Genomic DNA, 22,293 nt, shown 5'->3' with positions numbered 1-22,293 from the left:
TTGTTTGTTTTTGATTTTTTAACATCCGTATGTTTTCTTCCCACTTGGGTTTTTATTCTCCTGACATATTGAGGACAAGAGACTACCCAGGACTCCATCTCCACCTGATGAAACAGAGAAACCTCCCACACAAGCTGAGAACCCCTGGCAAAATCTCTCCCACGTCTCTCTCAGCCCCACAGGGTGTGAGCTTCTCTCCATGGACTTCTCTCCATGTTTTAAGACAGCAGGCCACAGGGTTGGTTAATTCGGTTTTCTCAATAAGAACAAAATCTGAAAAGGTTTAAAAGTTATCTGACTGGTACTCACCTTGGAAAGACATGGAAACACACTGGATTTTACTCTTCACAGTTCCATGATTCATAACCTAACTTTATGATTAAAATCATAACATTGTACACTTGAACATGTACTGATTTGCTTTTGCTAAAGCCAAGATGACCTGAATCTCTATCAACAATAAATAATCCCTGGAACAAAACAAAAACTACAGCATGCAGGGATGATACTGAAGTGGAAAGAGGGCTGACCTGGGTTGGACCAGCATTTATCAACAGCGGCACTACTGATACTTTGAACTGGATAATTATTTGTTTTAGGGGGCTGTCCTGTGCCTTGTCAGATGCTCAGCAGCTTCCCTGGCCTCTACCCACTAGAGCATCTCTACACATTGCCAGTTGTCCCCATAGGCAAAATCAGCACAGGCTGAGAACCACTGGGTTAGACAATTCCTGTTCTACCCCTAACTCTGTGTCCCAACTTCCTCTGAGGACTTGGCTAAGTCACCCAAATCTCTGAGCCCCTTCATTATCTGCAAATGAGTAGATTGAAAGAATTCCTCAGACCCTTTTTAGCCCTGAAAGTCTGCTACTGGCTTATATATGTGATATTCCTATGTATGTCTATTCAGAAAACTCTCTCATGTTATACATTTCTTTTCTCTTAAAGCCTTTGTTCATTGATTTAGGGGGAAAAAAAATATCCTAGAAAATGTCCATAATGAACAATCCAGAATACTAGGCAAGTTCTCTGCCTTCAAAGGTATTGGCTTCTTATAACATCAGGAGTCAAACAAATTCCCACAGGGTGTCAGGAGGAAAGTTTAGGCCAATAACAGATATGTGGAATACAGTATTAGGTGAGACAATAGGGAGTGGTGGGACTTGTGGCTAACTGGGGAGAACAGCTTTGCCTAAAACACAAAACCCATCTGCTGGCCCTTTATGGCCCTGAATGGGTTTTACAACCTCCATTCTGACTCATCCAGTATCCGCTGCCTTCCCCTCCCCATGAGAGGGTGTGAGAGGATGTAACAAATAACAGACCAGGAATGGAGTGAAATAAAAGAAGCCAATCGTGAAGTCTGATCTCAATTCCTTCTTTCAGAAACCTTTAGTCCCATTTCTTAAGATTTGCTTTTTCATCATAAAATTCTTATGCTTGTGGGGGTGGGGTGGGGGAGGGGAGGGAGACGTCAAAGAAAACTTAAATTTCTTTTTTCTGAAGATAGTGCTTGTTTAGATGAAAGCCAAGAAAGACTTTAATCCACAAAATATTTTTAACGGCTCAGTGAGTTGAAGAAAAATATAAACAGTTACAGCTTCTAAGATCTTTCACTGTAAGTTGAAGAAAACATCCCCTACGGGTGTCTGAACTCTATACAGCTTTGAAGGCAAGCCTGGCCTGGCCTATTTTCTATGATGTTGCTTGGATACAAAATACAGTGAGAGACTGGGAAATGATGACTTGGCCTCCTACACAGGGAATAAGGAGAGTTCAGTCGGACCACAAGCCAATTTCCTTTAAAGAAGGTGATACTAAACCAAGACCCTTTTTCTTCCATATTACTAATGTTATAAATATGTTAAAATATTATGGTGTGAAAGTAATGGGGAAACTTTTGCCCTGTGTTTTCATGGAAAAATAAGTGTCTCCCCATGGGCTCCACCCAACACTAAAATGGATGGACCACACCTCAAAAAGAAACTTATAGTGCAAGAATAATAAACAGCAGATGTATTCTGAAATGAAGAAAGAGCCAGTCCTTCTCCTATTCCTTTCAGTCCACGAACACCCATATAGTTTGTTGTTGGTTCTCTCTGTGACATCAAACTAATTCTAAGCAATGGAAGCAACTACTTGAAAATTAGATGTTAGGTTTGGGGGAACTAAAGAGTTTAACTATAAACTAGTCAACTCGGTCATGCAAGTGTTGGTTAAGAACTTTTGTTTCTTTCTTGTTAAAACAGAGTCTAGTGTGTTTAAAAGAGAAATGGAAAATGTTTTCCCCGTTGGCCTGGACGCAAATGTTAACAGTCACATGCCACTGTGGTGAGTAAGGGCTTTGCTGGCTGAGTTCTTAATCAGGGGAACTCACATCTAGCGAGTTGTTCTTCTGTGCAGCAGGGACACAGCCCACATGGATTACTGGGGAAGGGTTTACTGGAAATTCCCTCATGAAGGAAAGGAAAAATAAGCTGGAGGCTGGAAAGTACATCACACGTTGCTCTGTTTCTGCTCCCAAGGACTGCAGAACTACCAACTTCCCATCCTCCGAGGGGCAATAACAATCCCCAACTGGGCTGGGGAACAAATGCTCTTCTGAGTGGCTCCCAGGTCTCCCGCAGGACCATGACTCGCCCACCCTTTGAAGCACTGGGCTCTCAGCCAGCTGGGCCTTGTCATCTGCGCCAGGCCCAGAAGGCCAGTGGGGATGCTCGGCTGGGTCCCATCCCCTCCGCAGACTTCTCCCTCCTCCAGGCCAGTATCAGTGGAGCTCCTCCCTTGGCTCTGAGCCAAAAGGAGGGAGCGCCAAGCCCCGCACCTTGCTTTCTACCAGATGGGGGGAGAGGCAGGGGCAGCCATGGCAGTGAATCCTATCACAGGGAACCCCGGAAAGCACCTCCCCGGGTCTCCCATCCACCTCACCTGTGGGGAACCCTCCGAGTCTCCCAACCCGCCCACCCTTGTGCTCTGGATTAGCTGCTAAAACTGTTTCTCAGAATGTGGTTCCCCAGACTTCCCTGCAGCAAAATCAGCAGGGCGGGTACAGATTCCCAGGACCCTGAGTCAGACTTTTTCTTTAGTTAATTCTTATACCCAGGAAGTCTGAGAAACAATGGTCTAGAACAGGTGGAGGGGTGGATGGAGGAAGGGGGGTAGGGAAGGCAGCTGGCAAAGCCAGTCCTGGGGAACAGGGAACACGTGCAGTTTTCTAAAAGTACGTTCGATGTGATGGTAGAGGTTCACGTTTGAGAAATGGACGTAGCAATCAATTATTTAATAGAACAAAGGAGAAAGCAAAACTCCATCAAAGTCTACTCGGCAGGCCTAGTTACCTGCGCCCTCCCGTGGCTTCCCCTCCTTACTCCACACCAGGATTGTCAGAGGACCTTGAGGCCTTTGTCCCGTTCATCACAAGGGAGCAGGGGTTTTAGAAAACCTAGAAACTCCTAGTCCGCACAGTGGTTCCCCAACCTAGCAGTGCACAAGCCCCCTGAGGTGGAGGTGTAACAAACGCCATGCCCAGATTTTGGAATCACTGAACTAGCCTGGAGGCTGTGGCAGTATCTGCAGGATTCAGGGCCAGCCTTTGCTGCAGACGGCCTCACTTTAACAGGGGAAGGAGATGAATGGAAGCCCAGGTCTCTTCCCCAAAGCCCTCCTGGGCAGCGAGGCTACAAGACCAGGGGTGGGTTAACTAGCCTAATGCCTGGCATGTAGAAGATGTCTTAAGAGTTAATTTCTTGAATAAATGACTGTAACCTGCTATTTTTCTATTCGCTCTTGACCAATTCTCCTGTTCATTCAGTCCTCAAAGTTCTGGCTCTACGCTTGCCCGTTCTGGACAGTTCAACGGAACTCCCAGGCTCCGTCTCTGTCTAATGCCCTCATCCTTTAGACTCAAGGCAGTAGTATTCACTCATTCATTCATCAAGCACTTGGACCTTATAAAGTAAGGGGGACAGCATAACATAGTGGCCAAGAACTTGGCGCTAGACAGCGCTGACTGATTCAGACTTATCCTTGTACCACAGAGTGTGTAACTTCTCTGAGCCTCAGTGTCCTCATCTGCAAAGTGGGGATAATGACAGCTCCTACCTAACAGTATTGTAAGGATTAAAAGGATGATCTGGTAAGTGCTTAACATCACTTTTCATTATTATTTCAGACACTATTCTGGAAAAAGGCATCCTAAAAACAATATGACTCCAAGTCAGTACTTGCAGGGAAAGCTGGTCTGAACTCATACACAGCCTAAATCACAGGAAGGTGGGTTTATCTATGTGGAGTGTGGGCAGGTGGGCATGAATGAACAGATAAGAACCCTTTGTAACTACCCACAGCCATTTCTATACAATCACTGTGCAGAGTTCTTAAAACCAATCCTTTCTCTTATGTACATCAAATAGCTCCCTCCCCACCATCAATGCTATATATACACCGTGAATCTGTTTGGAAAACAGAATCTGTTTGGAAAACAGATCTTTATTTTGTTGAATAATAAAATATTCTGTTTGGAAAACAATTTTTATCTTCAGGATTAGACCAGAAGTAAACTTCAGCTGTAGCTGAATTCTCATAAAATCTAATTAGTCGAATCTGAATGCATTTTTAAAGCCATAGGTCTCATAAAACGTTTCATTATAAGAGACCCCAGAGCAAATCCTTATATGAAAAACCTTTCTAAACCAGCGCACGTGTACGTGCATGCGCGCACACACACACACCCTTTACCCTGTCTTTTTCTCCCCTTTTCCCCTGCTTCATTCTTCATATTTACCACCATCTGATAAACTCTATGTGGATTTACTTGTTTATTGTCTGCTGCCTCCACTCAGATGTGAGCCCCATGAAAGGCATGGAGTACCCCCAGCGCCTAGAGCAGTGTCCGACACACAGCAGCCACAGGCAAATATCTGCTGAAAGAATAAATTAATTGATACATCACTGAAGATAGTCCAATGACCTTGCAAATGATTTATAGGTTATGAAGCGTCCTCTCCTAAGAGATGTTCCTCCAAGTAAAATCAGGAGATAATTACAGCTCTTATTATGAAATGTCTTTCTCTTTCAGTCTCTCTGGGTGTTTCTCACCAGGGCTGTGATCTCCCCAAACAGCGGGGTTCAGCCTCTCCAGCACCCAGAGCCAACCAGCCCAAACCAGCTTTGATCTTTGCATAGCTTTGCTGCTCTGTTGAAAAAGCGGAACTAAAAAGAAATCAGCTTTTCCGTGCCATGCCGATAGCGCTCTCGCAAACATGGTGAACGTTCCTAAAACCCGCCGGACTTTCTGTAAGAAGCAAGCACCAACCCCACAAAGTGACACAGTACAAGAAGGACAAGGATTCTCTGTATGCCCAGGGAAAGCGGCGGTATGACAGGAAGCAGAGTGGCTACGGTGGGCAGACCAAGCCGATTTTCCGGAAAAAGGCTAAAACTACAAAGAAGATTGTGCTGAGGCTTGGATGTGTTGAGCCGAACTGCAGATCTAAGAGAATGCTGGCTATTAAGAGATGCAAGCATTTTGAGCTAGGAGGAGATAAGAAGAGAAAGGGCCAAGTGATCCAGTTCTGAGCTTCATATTTTGTTTTGTTATGAAGATAATAAACATTTGAGATTGTTTACTTCAAAAAAAAAAAAAAAACAGAAAGAAAGAAAGAAATCAGAACTGGGAGTTTTGTTCCAAGTACCATCTGCCTCTGGCTTAGATTTTCTCACAGCCCGAGAAGCTACTCCAGGTAGAAAACCTGCCTCAACCCTTCTCACCAACCACACTGGGGAAAAGGAGAGGTCATGGGGACCGCCTCAATTAATCCCACTGCTATGTTTACACATGGCAGTGGCAGAGGTGAGTCTCACCACTAGGGGAAATAAAAGTATTAAAAGCTTGAACACAAGGTCTTTTGTACACCAGTAAACAAAAATTTCTCATAAGCAATACCACACCGTCCCATCAAATTAATTTCATTCCAAACCACAGTCTTTCTGTTTTCTCTAAGCAAAAACAAAACAAAAACAAAAAACCCTTGCCCAGGGAGTTAGTATATTCCATAACCCAGGCTTATCCTTCTGCTTTTTCTAATTCTACAGTCCCCAGTACCATCCTGTGTGTAAGTGTGTGTGTTAGTTATGCTGTGCTCTCACTTTCACATCCTGGCACTCTGGCCCTCAACCCACACTCACTCACACACACACACACACACACACACAGGAAATAAACATTGGAAGGTCTGAGGTTAAACTCTGGATTTACGAAGTTAAATCCACGTGCTTCCAATCAAAGAGCTGGGTGACTTTAAGCAATATGGTGAACCTCTCTGAGCCACATTTTTCTCTAAGACGTCAATAAGCCTGTCTGACTCAAAGACATTATAAAGATGAAAACCGATTGCGTGTGGAGCAGTTTTAGCACAATTCCTGGCCCGTGGTAAGCCCACAATAGATATTAGCTATTATGTTGTTCATCAGGAAATTTAAGTGATTTTTTTCCTTAATTATATTAAATTTGCCCTTATGTCTATCACTTACTGAGGAAGTATTCCAGCCACCACCATGAAGATGAAGAAACTTGCCAAAAGCCACCCAACCAGTAAGTAGCAGAGCCAAAACCCAAGCTAATCTCCTGATCATGCAGCTGACCGCTTGCCCACACCACCCCTTATGCAAGAACTCGGGTAAATTTCCTCCTGGGTGTATCGTGAGGTCTTCGGTTATCATCTTCTTACATTACAGCCAAGTGGACAATTCACCTTCAGAGGATGTCTCTAACTTTGCCATGCATTTGTGTGGGGTATATGTGATGGTTTCAAATGCACAAGTACACACACATGGAGGGGAAAAATAAGAGTACTAGGAAGGCGAACTCTTAGACAGTTACAGTCATTTTATATCAGACATCGTAATGTGCATTCCTACACGTTCAATTTGGATCTTTTTAAATACCTTCCACGCCTCTACTTCACTTGCTCAAGCTTTCCTCCTCTACCTTCCTTAACCTGTGGAATACGATTATAACACCTGTTTCATTGTCCACACCTACTCATAATATCACCTAATAGTGTATCTGTTTAATAATGATGTATCTAGTTTTTTCTTCACAATACTGAGGTAAAATCCTTCTGAGTACTCTACCTGATGCTCATGAATTTGAAGGTTTTCCCACTCTGGATGGGGGGAGCATTAACTATTCTCAGCCCTCAGGTAGTTTCCTCACTGACCAGTCCACACCCGAGGAGTCAAGCGGAACCCTCTGCAAATCTCTGCAGCACTCTGCGTGGGTGGTGTGTGTGTGTGCACGCGCACCTAGCTCTAGGCTCCCACCTGCACCTCCCCAACTCTGGGAGACAACCAAGATCTGCCTGTCCTGCAATGCAGCCTGGAAATGCTCTCTAGGCGTGAAGCTGGGCACTCAGAGGGCTCAGCTCATTTATCCCCCTCTCCTGGGGATCAGTGTCCTGTGCTGCTAGTGCCCAGTATCTGAAACCACTGGGAAATGTATTTCATCTACTTTTTTGGTTGTGTCAGGTGAGAGGGTAAATCTGGTCCCTGTGACATCACCTTAGCAGGAGAACACATACACACACCCACAAATCTGAAAACTTGTAAAAATCTTTCATTCCTATATTTCCAGGCTCCTGAAGATGCTTCTTCTTTAGGAACTCAAGCAGAGTGACAGCAGGGCCAGGATGCCAAGAGATCAGGGTCTCAGCCTCAACCCCTCTGAGCCTCAAGTCTCATCTCCACTTCTCAAGGTCATTGTGAAGATCACATGAGATGAGATATATTCTCTGAATTCACCTTGCATTGCAGGGAATGAGCTTAAGTGACTTATTACTTAATAGCATAAAATGCCTACTTAAAACTTTTACCTAAGAAGGAGGAACCAATACTCTGACAATGAGTGGGGGGGGGCGGGGGGTTGTTTGTTTGTTTTGTTTGTTTTCTGGCAAAATTAGAAAAAAAATTTTAAGCTAGGGAGCTCCCTGGTGGTCTAGTGGTTGGGATTCAGTGCTTTCACTGGAGTGGCCCGGGTTCAATCCCTGGTCGGAGAACTGAGATCCTCCCACAAGCAGTGCGGCATGGCAAAAAAAAAAAAAAAAAATTAAGCTAAAAGATAATCATTCCACCTACATTTTGGTCCCTATAGGTGGTCAGAGGTTTTCAGTGTAATGGAAAAGTCAAGAGCACAGGTCTGAATATAAATTCTGACTTTGATACATACCTGCTGTGTGACCCTGAGCAGGTGACTAAACCTCTCTGAGAAAAAAACTGGGTATCTGTGAGGATTAGGTGGGATAATGCATTCAAAGGGCTCATTAAGGGACGGCCACATTGCCTGTCTGGAAAGGGAACTCTTATTCTTCAGCCACTGGGAAAATCCTTCCACTCTGACATTTCAGCTAAAAATACCATTTCATGTTCATCATGTGACCAAGAGGCTCCTCTAGCTCTTCCCTCTTTCAGTGCACATGGCTGGTTGGATGACTGTAAAATGAGGAAGAACAGAGTCTGCGCAGAACAGCCCCACCAGCTGGCAGCACCTAGGGAGGGACGTTGCTGATGCACTAGCACTGTGCGTGCTCAGACTGCCCGGTCCAGTCCCTATGGGTGTGGGCACCATGCTCAGGCAAACCCAGGCAGCCTGGTACTGTTTGCTTACATGCCCTGGGGCTGCAGACTCTGGAGTGAGGGCCCTATTTACACAGCCAGTCTCCATGGCAACAGCAAAGTTCACAGGCAAGACATTCCTTAAGCCGGGCAGAAATTTTTTTTTTTTTTTTTTTTTGGCGGTACACAGGCGTCTCACTGTTGTGGCCTCTCCCGTTGCGGAGCACAGGCTCCGGACGCGCAGGCTCAGCGGCCACGGCTCACGGGCCCAGCCGCTCCGCGGCATGTGGGATCTTCCCGGACCAGGGCACGAACCCGTGTCCCCTGCATCGGCAGGCGGACTCTCAACCACTGCGCCACCAGGGAAGCCCAAGGCCAAATCTTTAATAGAAAAGCCAAGAAGAAAATACGAGACCAAAATATACAAATATTTTGGACAAACATACCTAAAATATTGCCCTGCTGTCATCCAAGGGCCCCACTGTGTTTTCAACAGTTATAAAATAAATATGTAATGTTCTCCCAGTAGTTTCCCCTGCTTCCTAACTGGTTCCTACATCCAAACTCCACACAGAAAGCCCAAGCGATACATTAAAAATGTAAATAAGATCATACTCATTACCCTTTAGCAAACCTCCATCCTACTAGGAATGAAATCCAAAGCTTGCATCGTGGCTCACAAAGCCATGCATGTTGTGGCTTTGCTGATCTCATCTCCATCCCCCACCCCAGCCCTCTGGCCTCTTCGATCTTTCTCCAAAACGGATCTTTCTCCAACACCGAGGTGTACTCCTGCTTCAGGGCCTTTGCACTTGCTGTTCTCTCTGCCAAGAATATTCTTTCCCCCCAGAAAGCTGCATGGCTCATTCTTTCACTTTATTTAGGTCTCTGCTCAATTGTCACCTTATCATCACCTCAAACGTTCCCCCACCCTCAGTAACCATCCTCTTACTCTGCTTTAGTTTTCTTCATGGGCTATGACAGTTTCCTCCTTAGATTACAGCACTTCAGAGTACCTGATCTATTACATATTTCTTCATGTATTTGTTTGTTCTGACTCTCTCTCGAGGATGTAACATTCAAGAAAACAACAACTTTGTTTGAAACATAGATGAGAGCTCCCAGGCCAGCCTGCCAGGCTTTACTGCCATGTTCAAATAGATGAGGCACAAAGTGATGAGGCCTGAACCAGGCTGCTGGCTGTGGCCACAAGTAAGAAGCACATGGCACAAACAGTGGAAAGAAAGAGAAGTAAGATTTGGCAACAGATTGGAGAGGATGTAAAAGGGAGAAGATCCACAGAGACCTGAGGTTTTGAGCTCAGTGGTCTGGAGCTGTGCTCTCCATTGTGATGGCCACCAGCCACACGTGGTGAGGGAGCACTTGAAATATGGCTGGTCTAGACAGAGATGTGCTGTTAATATGAAATACTAAGTCTTTGAAATCCGGTGTGTAAGAAAAAAATGCATGTAAAATGTCTCAGTGATTATTAAAATATTGATTAACATAGTATAATATTATCATTTCTATGTGTAAATAAAACATATTATTAAAATTCATCTGTTTCTTTTTGTTTTATAACATGGCTACTAGAAAAATTTTAATTACATATGCAGCCTGCACTATATTTCTTTCGGAGAGGGCTGGTCTACAATATAAACAGTGGTACCACTTGCAGAAAGAGGAGAGGAAAGAAGAGAAAGAACTATTATTAGTAACAGATAGGAGGCTACAGTGAGGCTTAATCACCCGCTTCCCCAGAACTTTGAAATCTGGTAAATAAAACTGCCCTCTGGAAGTTGGGGTGGGGCATAGAAAATCATATAATTGCTTCAAAGCTGAGATGTACAGCATAACCTTAAAAAGCTAGAATGGTTTTTCGATGCAAGAGAGTAGGGCCAGAATCTACCAGGATGTATGTATATAGCTTAAGAAAAAAATGCATTGGTCACAAGGGGCATTGGTCAGCAATGAAACATGAAGAAAGGATCTCATGAAAGGTGACATGGGCAGTAGTTATCAAAGCCTGTGCAGGCTCTTAGTCTGACGCCATTAAGCAGAAAACTCCAAGGCCCAAGATGACCATCTAATTTACTGTCCAAATCAAGCCACTGTTGACAGCAAAAGCGACATCATCAATCATTGTGCTGGGACAACAAACCGGAACCACCCAAAGCAAATCAGAGCATATGGCCACCGTATCTCAACTAATTCATTCTAATTTACTGCTCTCATTGCAGCCTTCTGATCATACCAAATGTACCTGAGACTAAGACATACATTTTAAAATAAATTCACATTAGTAAAACCTGAGATGCTTCTTACAATTGATGTGGGCATTTAATATCAGGCTTCTCCCCCACCCCACCACCCGCCCCAAACATGTTACTAATTTAATAGTACATCTTACAGTCAATGACATCTTACAATCAAAGATAGAGAGTAATTTGGCTTCCCATGTGAAATGACATGAAGGAAAACAGACATTTTTCCAAAGAAGACATACAGATGGCTAAAAAGCACATGAAAAGATGTTCAACGTCGCTAATTATTAGACAAATGCAAGTCAAAACTACAATGAGGTATCACCTCATACCAGTCTGAATGGCCATCATCAAAGAGTCTACAAACAATAAATGCTGGAGAGGGTGTGGAGAAAAGGGAACCCTCCTACACTGTTGGTGGGAATGTACAATAAATTGGTGCAGCCACTGTGGAAACCAGTATGGAGGTTCCTCAGAAAACTAAAAATGGAGCTACCGTATGATCCAGCAATCCCACTCTTGGGCATATACCCAGAGAAAACCATAACTCGAAAAGGTACATACACCCCAATGTTCACTGCAGCACTATTTACAATAGCCAAGACATGGAAGCAACCTAAACGGCCATCGACAGAGGAGTAGATAAAGGAGATGTGGTGCATATACACAATGGAATATTACTCAGCCATTAAAAAGAACGAAATAATGCCATTTGCAGCAACATGGACGCACCTAGAGATTATCATACTAAATGAAGTTAAGTAGGACAGAGAAAGACAAATATCATATGATATCACTTCTATGTGGCATCTAAAAAAATAATACAAATGAACTTATTCACAAAACAGAAACAGACTCACAGACTTGATAGAAAACTTATGGTTACCAAAGGGGAAAGGTGGGGGGGAGGGATAAATTAGGAGGTTGGGATTAACATATACACACTACTATATATAAAATAATCAACAAGGACCTACTGTATAGCACAGGGAACTCTACTCAGTACTTTGTAATAAACTATATGTGAAAAGAATCTGAAAAAGAATAGATACATGTATAACTAAATCATTTTGCTGTACACCTGAACCTAACACAATACTGTAAATCAACTATACTCCAATATAAAATAAAAAATTTTTTTAAATTCATTTTAAGAAGAATTAATCGGAGAGTAGGAATGCCCTCCCCAACCAGGCAATTTATTGCCATTGGAAAATAACAAGTATTATGGTTTTAAGAATTGTTCTCTTGTGAGTTTAGTTAGTTTGAATTGATAACCTAAGACTGCGTTCCAAGTCTGAGGCCAAAGTCTAGATCAAAGACTGGGGTGAATTTACTGAGGTCATTCTGTCCCATGGGAACCTCAGCTTTACCCAGGGGACAACTCTGTGTGCCACCACTGGGCACCACCGTGACTCTTCCCCATCTGAAACTGGCAGGGGCAGTAAGAGTAGGAATCTGGTTTGGATCTGTTGGGTCTAAAAAACCAGTGAGATGTTAAAATGGAAGCAGGGCTGGAAAGAGAACTTGAATGAGACATACATGGGTTATACATAATCAGAAGAAGAAATGATTTTGTTTGTGTCCAATAAAGCTACAGTTTGGATAAATCATCAGTGCCTATACCTAGTTAACAAAGAAACTGCAGGAGCATAAAAAGGTTTCACTGTTAAGTGCCAAATTGGCTAGACTAGTGGTGGCTTAGTGTTTGCAACCTCTTATGAATACAGCAGTCATTGGGAAAGTGCACTGTGATAGATTAGCCACATCTGATATTGGCTCATAAGGGGTGGAGGAGGGCACAGAATTAAAGCACAATTATATTGGAAATATTATAATATGTTGTTAAAGATACGTTCCTTCAACAAAACAGACAATAGTAAGACAATATGTAATGGAAATATTATGTTATTAAAGATATGTTCCTTCAACAAAACAGACAATAGCAAGACAATATGTAACATGAGAAAAACAATTGAAATCAACTTACTTATTTTGTCCAATTGTCTCAAAATCTTTCACAACAATCCCAAGGGACGATGAGAAGTCCAGTGGTATACCCCTCAAGTCAAACTCCAAAATCTGTCCACAGGTAGGTTATGAAAACAAAGAGGCTGTTAAAAGGATCCGGGAATATAATAAGATGCACCGATACTAAATAGCAGGTCATCTCCACCAATGACAATCTTTCGAAGTACTCAGTTCTATAGTTAGACAAAAGTGCTCAAATTCTGAACCTGGAGGCTGCTGAGGCTCCTGGGAAAGCAAACCAGCTCCTAGCTTCCCGTTTTCTAGACTCTGTGGCTTTGGACAAGTCACCAAATCCGTCTCATAGGCAGAGAACTAGACTGAATGCCTACCACAACTGTAGCACAAATAGAATAAAATATGTATGTGAAAATGCTTTCTTCAATGGTTATTTTTAAATTATTTGCTTTTCTTAATCATATTATCGAAGAAAGTGGTAAATAATCTAAGAAAACATTTTCTGAAATGCATCAGCCCCTTATATTAAGTCCCACCATGGTCAGTGCTGTGGTCAGCTGAGTCTCTCATCTTAAGGCAGTAAATTGCTTTCTAATGGCAAATGTTAAAAAAAAAAGATTAACTTAGTACCACTGATGTCTTTGATTATGTAATAAATTAATTAAATAAAGCAGTGCATGATGATGGTCTGATGCTCCTTATAATGGGTTTGGAATGGATGGAGAAGGAGTCTCACAGCTTGTATTAAAACATACCCACAAATCCACATGGGTTTGGGTTGGCATTTCATTTAAGTTTGGTTTCAGTTATAAAGCTGCAATTGGGAAGTTTACTTTATAAATACATATGCACTATGAGAAAAAAAATGCACTGGAAACAAAATGGGGTAAGATGGATGACGCCCTCGGGAAAACACACCTACTCATGTGACCATATACCTCTCTGCCATCGGCCACATGGATTGAGCTCAAATATAAAGAAGCGTGTTGGGACTTCCCTGGTGGCACAGTGGTTAAGAATGCGCCTGCCAATGCAGGGGACACAGGTTCAAGCCCTGGTCCGGGAAGATCCCACATGCCACGGAGTAACTAAGCCCGTGCGCCTCAACTACTGAGCCTGCGTTCTACAGCCCGAGAGCCACAACTACTGAGCCCACACGCCTACAGCCCGTGCTCCAGCAACAAGAGAAGCCTGAGCACTGCAAGGATGAGTAGCCCTCCACCCCCACCACAATTAGAGAAAGCCCACATGCAGCAACGGAGACCCAACACAGCCAAGAATAAATAAATAAACTAATTTAAAAAATAAAGAGGGATGTTATCACTAAATGCACACATACATGTACTTTTCATTTATTTTAGTCTTGGAGCTCTGTGTGAGGTGCTAGGAATGCACAGTTTCCACAGGGACCAACCAGACAGCCTCTGGCTCTCATGGAGCTGGCAGTCCAGCTGGCTGTGCTCTGGGTTCCAGTGAAATTGCAGAGAAGTGGAATTCCCTCTCAACCTGCATGAAACCAGCAGGGCATTTCAGATAGGCATTAAGAAGCTTTTAGTCTTGGCCTCATCCAGTGAGAACGAGTAGTCTTTATTTTATAGGGATACTTAAACTCGTTGGGAGGGGAAGGGGAGAAGGGATTTGCAGTTGGTGGAAGGAAGCTGTCACAACCTGGTGACTTAGCAAAATAACAAAGACATTTATCACTGCACTTATCCAGAACGGTTTGACCTGGTTTTTAGAAAAACAATAGGGCAGATGATCAACTTTTCAAAAATTAGTCAGCGTAGGAAAATCCTACTCAGTGGAAAGAATTTAAAATTTCACATATCTGTAAATCTATTAAACACTGAAACAATTTATAAAATAGATACAAAGTCATTAGTGGGGGGAAGGTCTATAAATTATATCAATTCAATACAATATTACATAGTCAATAAAAATATTTTTTAATGGAATTATAGGGGTATATGTTCAGGAATATAATAGTAGGAAAAAATAGGATAGGAAACTGTATTCACTGTATGATACTAACTGGCTAATTCTAAGACATCCTATTTTATTAAATGTATTCATTCAGTAAATATTTGTTGATACCTCTAAGATGTTAACAGTAGTTGCTTCTGGATAGTAGGACCAAAAGTAATTTTTTTAAGCTAATCTGAAGTTTTCAAAATTTCTACATTAAGTATATATTACTTTTATCAACATAAAAAACAATAAATGACACTCTTCCAGATACACAAAGTATCATGTCATACCATTTCGATTAGTCACATGTAGATATGTTTTTTAATTACAGAGCTTTCTCTCTGGGACTCCAGAGGTGATCTAAGCCCACCCCTCGCTCTACAGATGTGCCCCAATTTGCAGCATAACTGGACAAGGTTACACAACAAGCGCATGGCTGCACCAGGCTAGAACCCCACCCTCCTTAACCCATCCAGGCTCCACTTGCCACACCACTACTGCACAGGAGATGTCACTGTGCAGTAGTGTCCTTAAGCTGCTCTGCTGTCTCTGTGGCCACAGAGGGAGGTGGAGGGGGTAGGGGTGAAATGCAGAGATTCTCCTTCCAAATGTAAGAGTTAAACCTCTGACCAAAGATGGGACAATCAGAGGTAGCTTATCCAGTGAAACAAAATTGAAAAATAACGAAGTCACCTCATTCCACACTGGGTTGAGTTCATTATCGACTTTCTTTGTTTTCTTTTTCTCATCTGCAAATTAAAAATAAGAGATATCAATTAGAAATATTTACAGAGCCTGTACCATTCATCTGTTCATTCAAAGAACCTTTCCCTGAGGGCAAACGGTGTGCCTACATTTTACCTTCATCTGACTAGGGTGAGGGCTACCTGAACGAGTTTTCCAAACTGAACAGCATTTTTGGCCTAAAAACATTTTTCCCATCCCCAGACCGACAAGGAGCTGAGGGATGGGAGACTCAAAAATCACAGAAATGCTGTGATCCTCTGTCTCTCCCTCAGCAAATCCTGCAGACCAAAGTCACCCAGGGCCTGTGCATCTCCCCAGCTTGTTGCAGAAAGAAGCCAACGAAGGTAACCTTTGACCCACAGGTATCCCATTTTATAAATGAGGATACTGAGACTCAAAGGAGTTGAGGAATGTGTCTGACCTCATATGCAGCAGTGGTGCCCTGACATAAACCTGGAATTTCAGCTCTGAAGCCCATGCTGCCTTTGCATGTGATAAGACCCCAACACAGCTTAAAGATTATGCTGGATTCCCTCTCACAGCCCTAATGCAAGGTAATTTGTAGATGAACACTTTCTAGGACCAGCAGAGCATTGGGCATTTCCTTTACTCCTGGCTCATTGTTTCTGAAGACACAAGGTCTTCTTTCTCTGCATCTGAGACTGGACAGTACACCTACCCAGATGAGTAAATGTTTATCTAGCTAGTGCTTAAAGCTTCCTTGGAGCAAAGTCCAAAGAGCAGGGGCTTCTACTGAATCCCTGAGTCCCCAGACACTTAACAAAATAAAAGCTAAGTTTCAGTACAAAAGGCTTTGTAAACCTTAGCTTACCTGTTTTCAGAGGGAAAAGAGACACACCTGTGTGTCTCTTCTACTATCACACTGAACACTCACAACACTCTGACACCAGATGTATTGGGCGGGGCATGTTCCCCCAACCAAGCAATTTTCTGCAACATCACCTGGGTGTTCTACAATTTAACTCAATCCTGACACTGTCTACCTGGAGTTAGCATCAGATCCCAGGGGTTAAGGGCTCGGTCCCACAAGACTGCCCCCACCCCCAGACACCAACAGCAAGTCCAGGTTGTCACCTGGGCTTCTAACCAATTGGCAATAAATCTGAGGTTCCTATGACCCCATCCTTGGGTTCAATTAATTTGCTAGAGCAGCTCACAGAACTCAGGAAAACTGTTACTTACATTTACCAGTTTATTATAGGACTGATAAACAATATAGATGAACAGCCAGCTGAACAGATACATGGGGTGAGGTCTGACAGGGTCCCCAGCACCATGGTTCTGTCACCATGGAGGTGGGGGTGCGTTGCCCTCCTGGTACATGGATGTGTTCACCCACCTGGAAGGTCTCTGAACCCCATACTTCTGGGATTTTTATGGAGGCTTCATCACGTAGCCATGATTAATTATTAACTCCATTTCCAGCCCTTCTCCCCACTCTAGAGAAGTGGAGCTGGGGCTGAAAATCCCCAGCTTCTAATCATGGCTTCGTCTTTCTGGTGACCAGCCCCCATCCAGGGGCCCACCCAGAGTGGCTTCATTGAACAAAAAATACTCCTAGTACTCTTATCCCTTAGGCAGTTACAAGGGTTTTAGGAGCTCTGTGCCAGGAAAAATGAGCGAGGGCGTGGGGTTGGGGGGAAGACACAGACCAACATATATTTTTTCTATTATCTCACATCACCTAATCTCCTTCAAACCCTAGGAGGTATGTATAATCATTTTCATCCCCCTTTCACAGCTAAGGAAACTGAGAAGTCAAGTAACGAATTCAACATCACCGAGTTAGTCAGTGGGGCAGAGCTAGGTTTTGGACCCAGGCAGTCTCACGTTGGTGGCCAAGCTTTGAAGCACTCCTCAGCTTCCCCTCTACTGCTGTGGAACGGAGAAGGTAGTGGGTTTCGTTCAGCTGCACGTCACGTCGCTAAGGCTCCCAGCACACGGCCAGCTGTGGGACTAGCCACCTCATTCTTCCACGACCTCAGCATAGCAAAGCTATGAGTCACCACCCTCGCTCTGCTAAGCATTAACTCCTCCACTTGAGTGGGCTCCCATCGCCCAACTGGCTTCCCTTTTTAAACTTCGGCAGGACTTGACTCATCAGCTCATGCCTGGACCTATCCTGACTCTGACTGTGGTCTTTCTATGCAGCCTCCAGAGCCCCTCACTGGATCAGATTCTGATGTCACCTAGAGGTGGTCCTCATTTCCCCTCTCACACTTCCATATTGACCCCACTCACTCTTCCCCTCGTCTGACTGAAACCTCAATCTTCCTCTCTGGTACAGCACCAGAAAGTGTGGGAGAAAAAGAGAAGCCCTGCAAAGGATGTTGAAATCGATGGAACTGGTCAAAATGGCTTCTATCCACAGTTGTAGCTGCTCCCTCTAAATAATGATCTACAGGTGTCAGGTTGTGCATTCTACTGCAGTGACTCTAAATCCTTACGATAAACCCGCAAGGTAAACATTCTCATCCTCATTTTATAGACAAGGTGGTTAACTGAGAAAAGCTGGTTAACTTGTCTAAGGTCACACAGCTAATAAAGAAACAGAGCCAGAATCTGTACCTACGTCTCCCTGGCTCCACAACCTGAGTGTGTGTTTGCTACCACACCAATGCCTCACTAGGCTGTCAGAAATGTTGAATAAAGAAGATGCATAGGGACTTCCCTGGTGGTGCAGTGGTTAAGAATCCACCTGCCAATGCATGGGACGGGGGTTCGAGCCCTGGTCCGGGAAGACCCCAGATGCCGCGGAGCAACTAAGCGTGTGCACCACAACTACTGAGCCCGTGTGCCACAACTACTGAAGCCCGCACGCCTAGAGCCCGTGTTCCCCAAGAGAAGCCACCACAATGAGAAGCCCTAGCACCGCAACAAAGAGTAGCCCCGGCTCAATGCAACTAGAGAAAGTCGGCGTGCAGCAAGGAAGACCCAACGCAGCCAAAAATAAATGAATTTTTAAAAAATGTGCACACATTACATTTTATTGCCTTTTCTCACATGTCAGCCAAAAAAAGTACATAAATTCCTGTCTTATCAGCAGCCACAATATCACACATTTATTCAATTATTCCACATCTTTTTTTAAAAAAGGCCTCAGTTGCAGGCACTAAACATCAGATTAAACTACAGGAAACTCTTTCCTCTTCTCCACCTCCCCCAGTTCCCACCTCTGAAGTTATGAAGAGAACTGTTTCTGTCTACAGTAAGGAATTAAATAGTTTCAACCCAGAACATAACAATTGATTCAAATGCAGAATACACTCTGGACCATGATTCAAGGCATTCTTTGAGACATTTCCTGTTTTTTGATTAGCTACACTGGCTTCCCTCTCAGTTCTGTGAAGGTCACCATTGCAGTAATTAACTCGCTTGCCAACCTCCCAATAACATTTCCTAAGAACTGAACGAGCACTCCTCGCCAAGCCGCCATGCCCTCGTGCACAGAACCATTTCCTTTGATGTTCACCTACAGTGTGAACTCTTATTGAAATAGTGAGAGAAACACCATGACTCCTAAGACCGGATTGGTACATCTGTGCTGAGAGGACCAGGGTGAATGTTGAACCTATGTCAACTTGGCTAGTCTATGGTGCCAGTTGTTTGGTCCAACAGTAGTCTAGATGTTGCTGCGAAGGTATTTTATAGATGTGACTAGCATTTGCAATCAACTGTCTTTAAGTAAAGCAGATTACTCTCTATAAGGTGGGTGGGCCTCATCCAAACAGCTGAAGGCCTTAAGAGGAATAACTGAGGTTTCCTAGAGAAGAAAGAATTCTGCCTCAAGACTGTATCAGAAGATCCTGCCCAAGTTTCCAGCCTGCTTGCCTACCCTTTAGATTTCAGTCTCAAGACTACATCAACTCTTACCTGAATTTCCAGCCTACTTCTCTGCTGTTGGGCTGCACCCTGCAGGCCTACAAGGCCTGTACTTGCCCAGCTTCAAAACCAAAGAAAGAGCCCAGAGTAAGCAACAGAGACATCAATGGTTTAATGGAGGGGGGGAGCTTACACCTCTGAAGCAAGGTCCTGGAGCGGCACCCCCACCATGCGCTGCAGACGGCAGGCAGGACGTGGCAGCAGTCTTCAGTCCCGGGAAGAAGGGGAGGTTACCACTTATAAAGGAATTGATGTCAGATGCGCTCATTAGTTACCAGGGAAACCAGCAGAGGGGCATGTCCTTCACGGCCCCTTTGATAAGAACAATCACCAGCTGGGGCCTGGGGCAAGTAAGTAGGAAGGTGAGTCAGGTGAGTAAGATACAGGTAAAGCAGGCACTGGTCGGGCAGGGGATGTAGAGAGAGCAAGAGAACAGCCATCTTGAGTGGCCTGACCATATACCTTTCCCAGAAACTTCAGTCTTCCCAGCCCCTACAATTGCATGAGCCCTCTCCCCCTCTCTGTCTCTGTCTCTCTCCATTTATATGTACATATATACTATTGGTTCCAGAGAAACGGCACCAACTGGTAATACCAGGTGCCCATGGAAGTAAGAACATCTACGATGGTAACACATTTTACGTACTTCCAAATACATACACACCATCTCACTGATCCTAAGAATCCTGCAAGGAGAAGACAGGTATTGGTCCAGCTCTTCTCACTGGACTTTCAAATTGGGGAACTCTCCATTTCCCTGAGCTGTTACCTCAGGGAGACATAAGGCTCAACCCCCAAGCTCAGAGTCCCTCTTGTGTGAACTGGTGAATTTAGACTAGATGATCTCTAAGTTTTCCTCCAGGTCCAATACGAAGTGCCCCCAAGTCCTGACTGGTTAGATTGCTGCGTCTTACTGAAATGGCCCCAGGAGAAATGGGGGTACTACTTACAAAGCTTTCTTAAGTAACTCAGCTCTTTGGTACACAAGGTAGATCAGCCATGCATCTAAACTTGACCTCCCATTCAGAAATACTTCTGCATCTTCTCTGGGTCCTGGATTATGCCCCCTTTGTTTTGAGAAACATTCACAGACATACACAGAGGCATCCACTATCTGGCTTAAAATTTCACAGAGCCCCCTGAAGCCCTTCCACACATGGCTAACAGTTATTAAGTGCTCTGACCTAGTCACTGTTCCCAGCGCTTCCCATGACTGTCTCACTTAATCTTCACACCAACCCTAAGAGGTAAATTCTATTATGATCATCTCCAGTTACAGAGGAAGAACCCAAGACACAGAGAGGGTAAGCAACTTATCAGGAGTCGCACAGCAAGTGAGTGGTAGAGCAAGGATTGAAACTCTAGAAGATACAGACACAGAGCAATTTCCAAAATTGGAGGATTAAGACCAGAGAGTGACTTCTTAAAGGCTGGGACTGCATTATTAACATTGTTATCCCCCCCAGAGTCATTTCTCCATGATTTGAATGAAATGGACTTGATAAGCTCATAAGTATTATGACTAAAGTTGCTTCAACGATTAAGAAAATGAATACAAAGTGCTCAGAATAGGGCCCAGCATGTCGTAAGCACTAAACCAGCAGGAGCTAGTACATCAATATTATTTCTTCTTACGGCACCTGAGCAGCAACCAGTGTGGACTCCAGGTTTCCCAGGCTGTGAAGCCCTCTCTGGAGGGCAGGGCCCCAGTGACTAAAGGAAGTGCCCAGGGGCCTGGGCACAGCCCTGGTGGAGCAATTCTGCCACGTGGCTCCATTCCAGGCCTCTGAGGCTCGCCAGAGGCAGCTGGCATGTGGGTAGTGCCTGCTCCTCCCTGGCAGTGAGCCTGGCAGCTACCAGCATCTAGAAGAACGTCCACAAGAACCAGGAAGCAGGGAAGGCTCCAGGAAGGGCCAGCAGGACACTACTCCGCCCTCAGGTGTTAGAGGGACTCATGAAGACAGGTGGCCCATCCAGGTCAACCTGGCTGAAGGAGTATCTCTATTTGCTTCCCAACCGGCTACACTAACGCTCCAGGAGATGTTGCCAAACCGGTTCTAAGAGAAAGGCATTTGGGCCAAATGGCAACTGGGACACAAAGCGAGGCTGTTTTGTAAATTTCTGAAACAGTCGCTGACGTTGCTGATTAAAGGAACGCCCAGACAAAAAGGCAGGCTGGGTTACCGCTCAGCGTTCTGTTCCCAGTGCCCCAGTGGCCTCTGGAGCCGCCCCTTCAGGCACACACACTCTTGAATCAAACCCAAATCCTCAGGGGAGCTGCGGTGAAGCCCAGTCAATCTGAACAACCCATACAGCATCTACTTCCTAAAAGCTGACCCTGGGGTGTGGTCACGTTCCAGCCCTGCCAACTGCCTGGGCTGCAGATGAAAGGAGCCCAGGTCGGGCAGGCACCTGGATCGGCTCTCTCGGTGGAGAACTGAACACCAGCATCCGTTCTGTGCCGGACACTTTAAACACATTCACGTCAAATCCTTATGCGGGAGTGTTGGGCTGCACCCCGCGGGCCTCCAAGGCCTGTGCTTGCCCAGCTTCAAGACCAAAGAAAGAGCCCAGAGTCAGCAACAGAGACATCAATGATTTAATGGAGGGGGCAGCTTACACGTCTGAAGCAAGGTCCTGGAGCGACACCCCACCATGTGCAGCGAACGATGGGTAGGACGCGGCGGCAGTCTTCGCTCCCGGGGAGGGGGCCCCGTGTGGTGGAGAGATTACCAGTTATAGGGAATTGACATCAGGTGGGCTCATTAGTTACCAGGGAAACCAGCAGAGGGGCGCGTCCTTCATGCCCCTTTGA

The 22,293-nt window shown here is 44.5% G+C and overlaps 1 protein-coding gene and 1 pseudogene across 3 annotated transcripts in view; one reads left to right on the top strand and one right to left on the bottom strand.

Moving 5' to 3' along the window:
• Positions 1–22,293, bottom strand: part of MYOF (myoferlin) — a 155,881-nt gene that overhangs the window by 120,917 nt on the left and 12,671 nt on the right. For both annotated transcript variants that reach the window (XM_082854950.1, XM_082854951.1), the window contains exons 2-3: positions 15,522–15,577; positions 12,865–12,956 (exon numbers count right to left, since the gene is read on the bottom strand). In XM_082854950.1, the coding sequence (XP_082711076.1) occupies positions 12,865–12,956; positions 15,522–15,577 (148 nt within the window). The remainder of the gene's footprint in view (positions 1–12,864; positions 12,957–15,521; positions 15,578–22,293) is intronic.
• Positions 5,248–5,748, top strand: LOC309971658 (large ribosomal subunit protein eL42-like; annotated as a pseudogene). Its single transcript has one exon. The product of its transcript is annotated as a large ribosomal subunit protein eL42-like (transcript).

This window comes from Leucopleurus acutus (assembly GCF_964270905.1).
Source record: "Leucopleurus acutus genome assembly, chromosome: 14".
NCBI lineage: Eukaryota > Metazoa > Chordata > Mammalia > Artiodactyla > Delphinidae > Leucopleurus > Leucopleurus acutus.
This window is presented reverse-complemented; position numbering and strand designations above follow the sequence as displayed.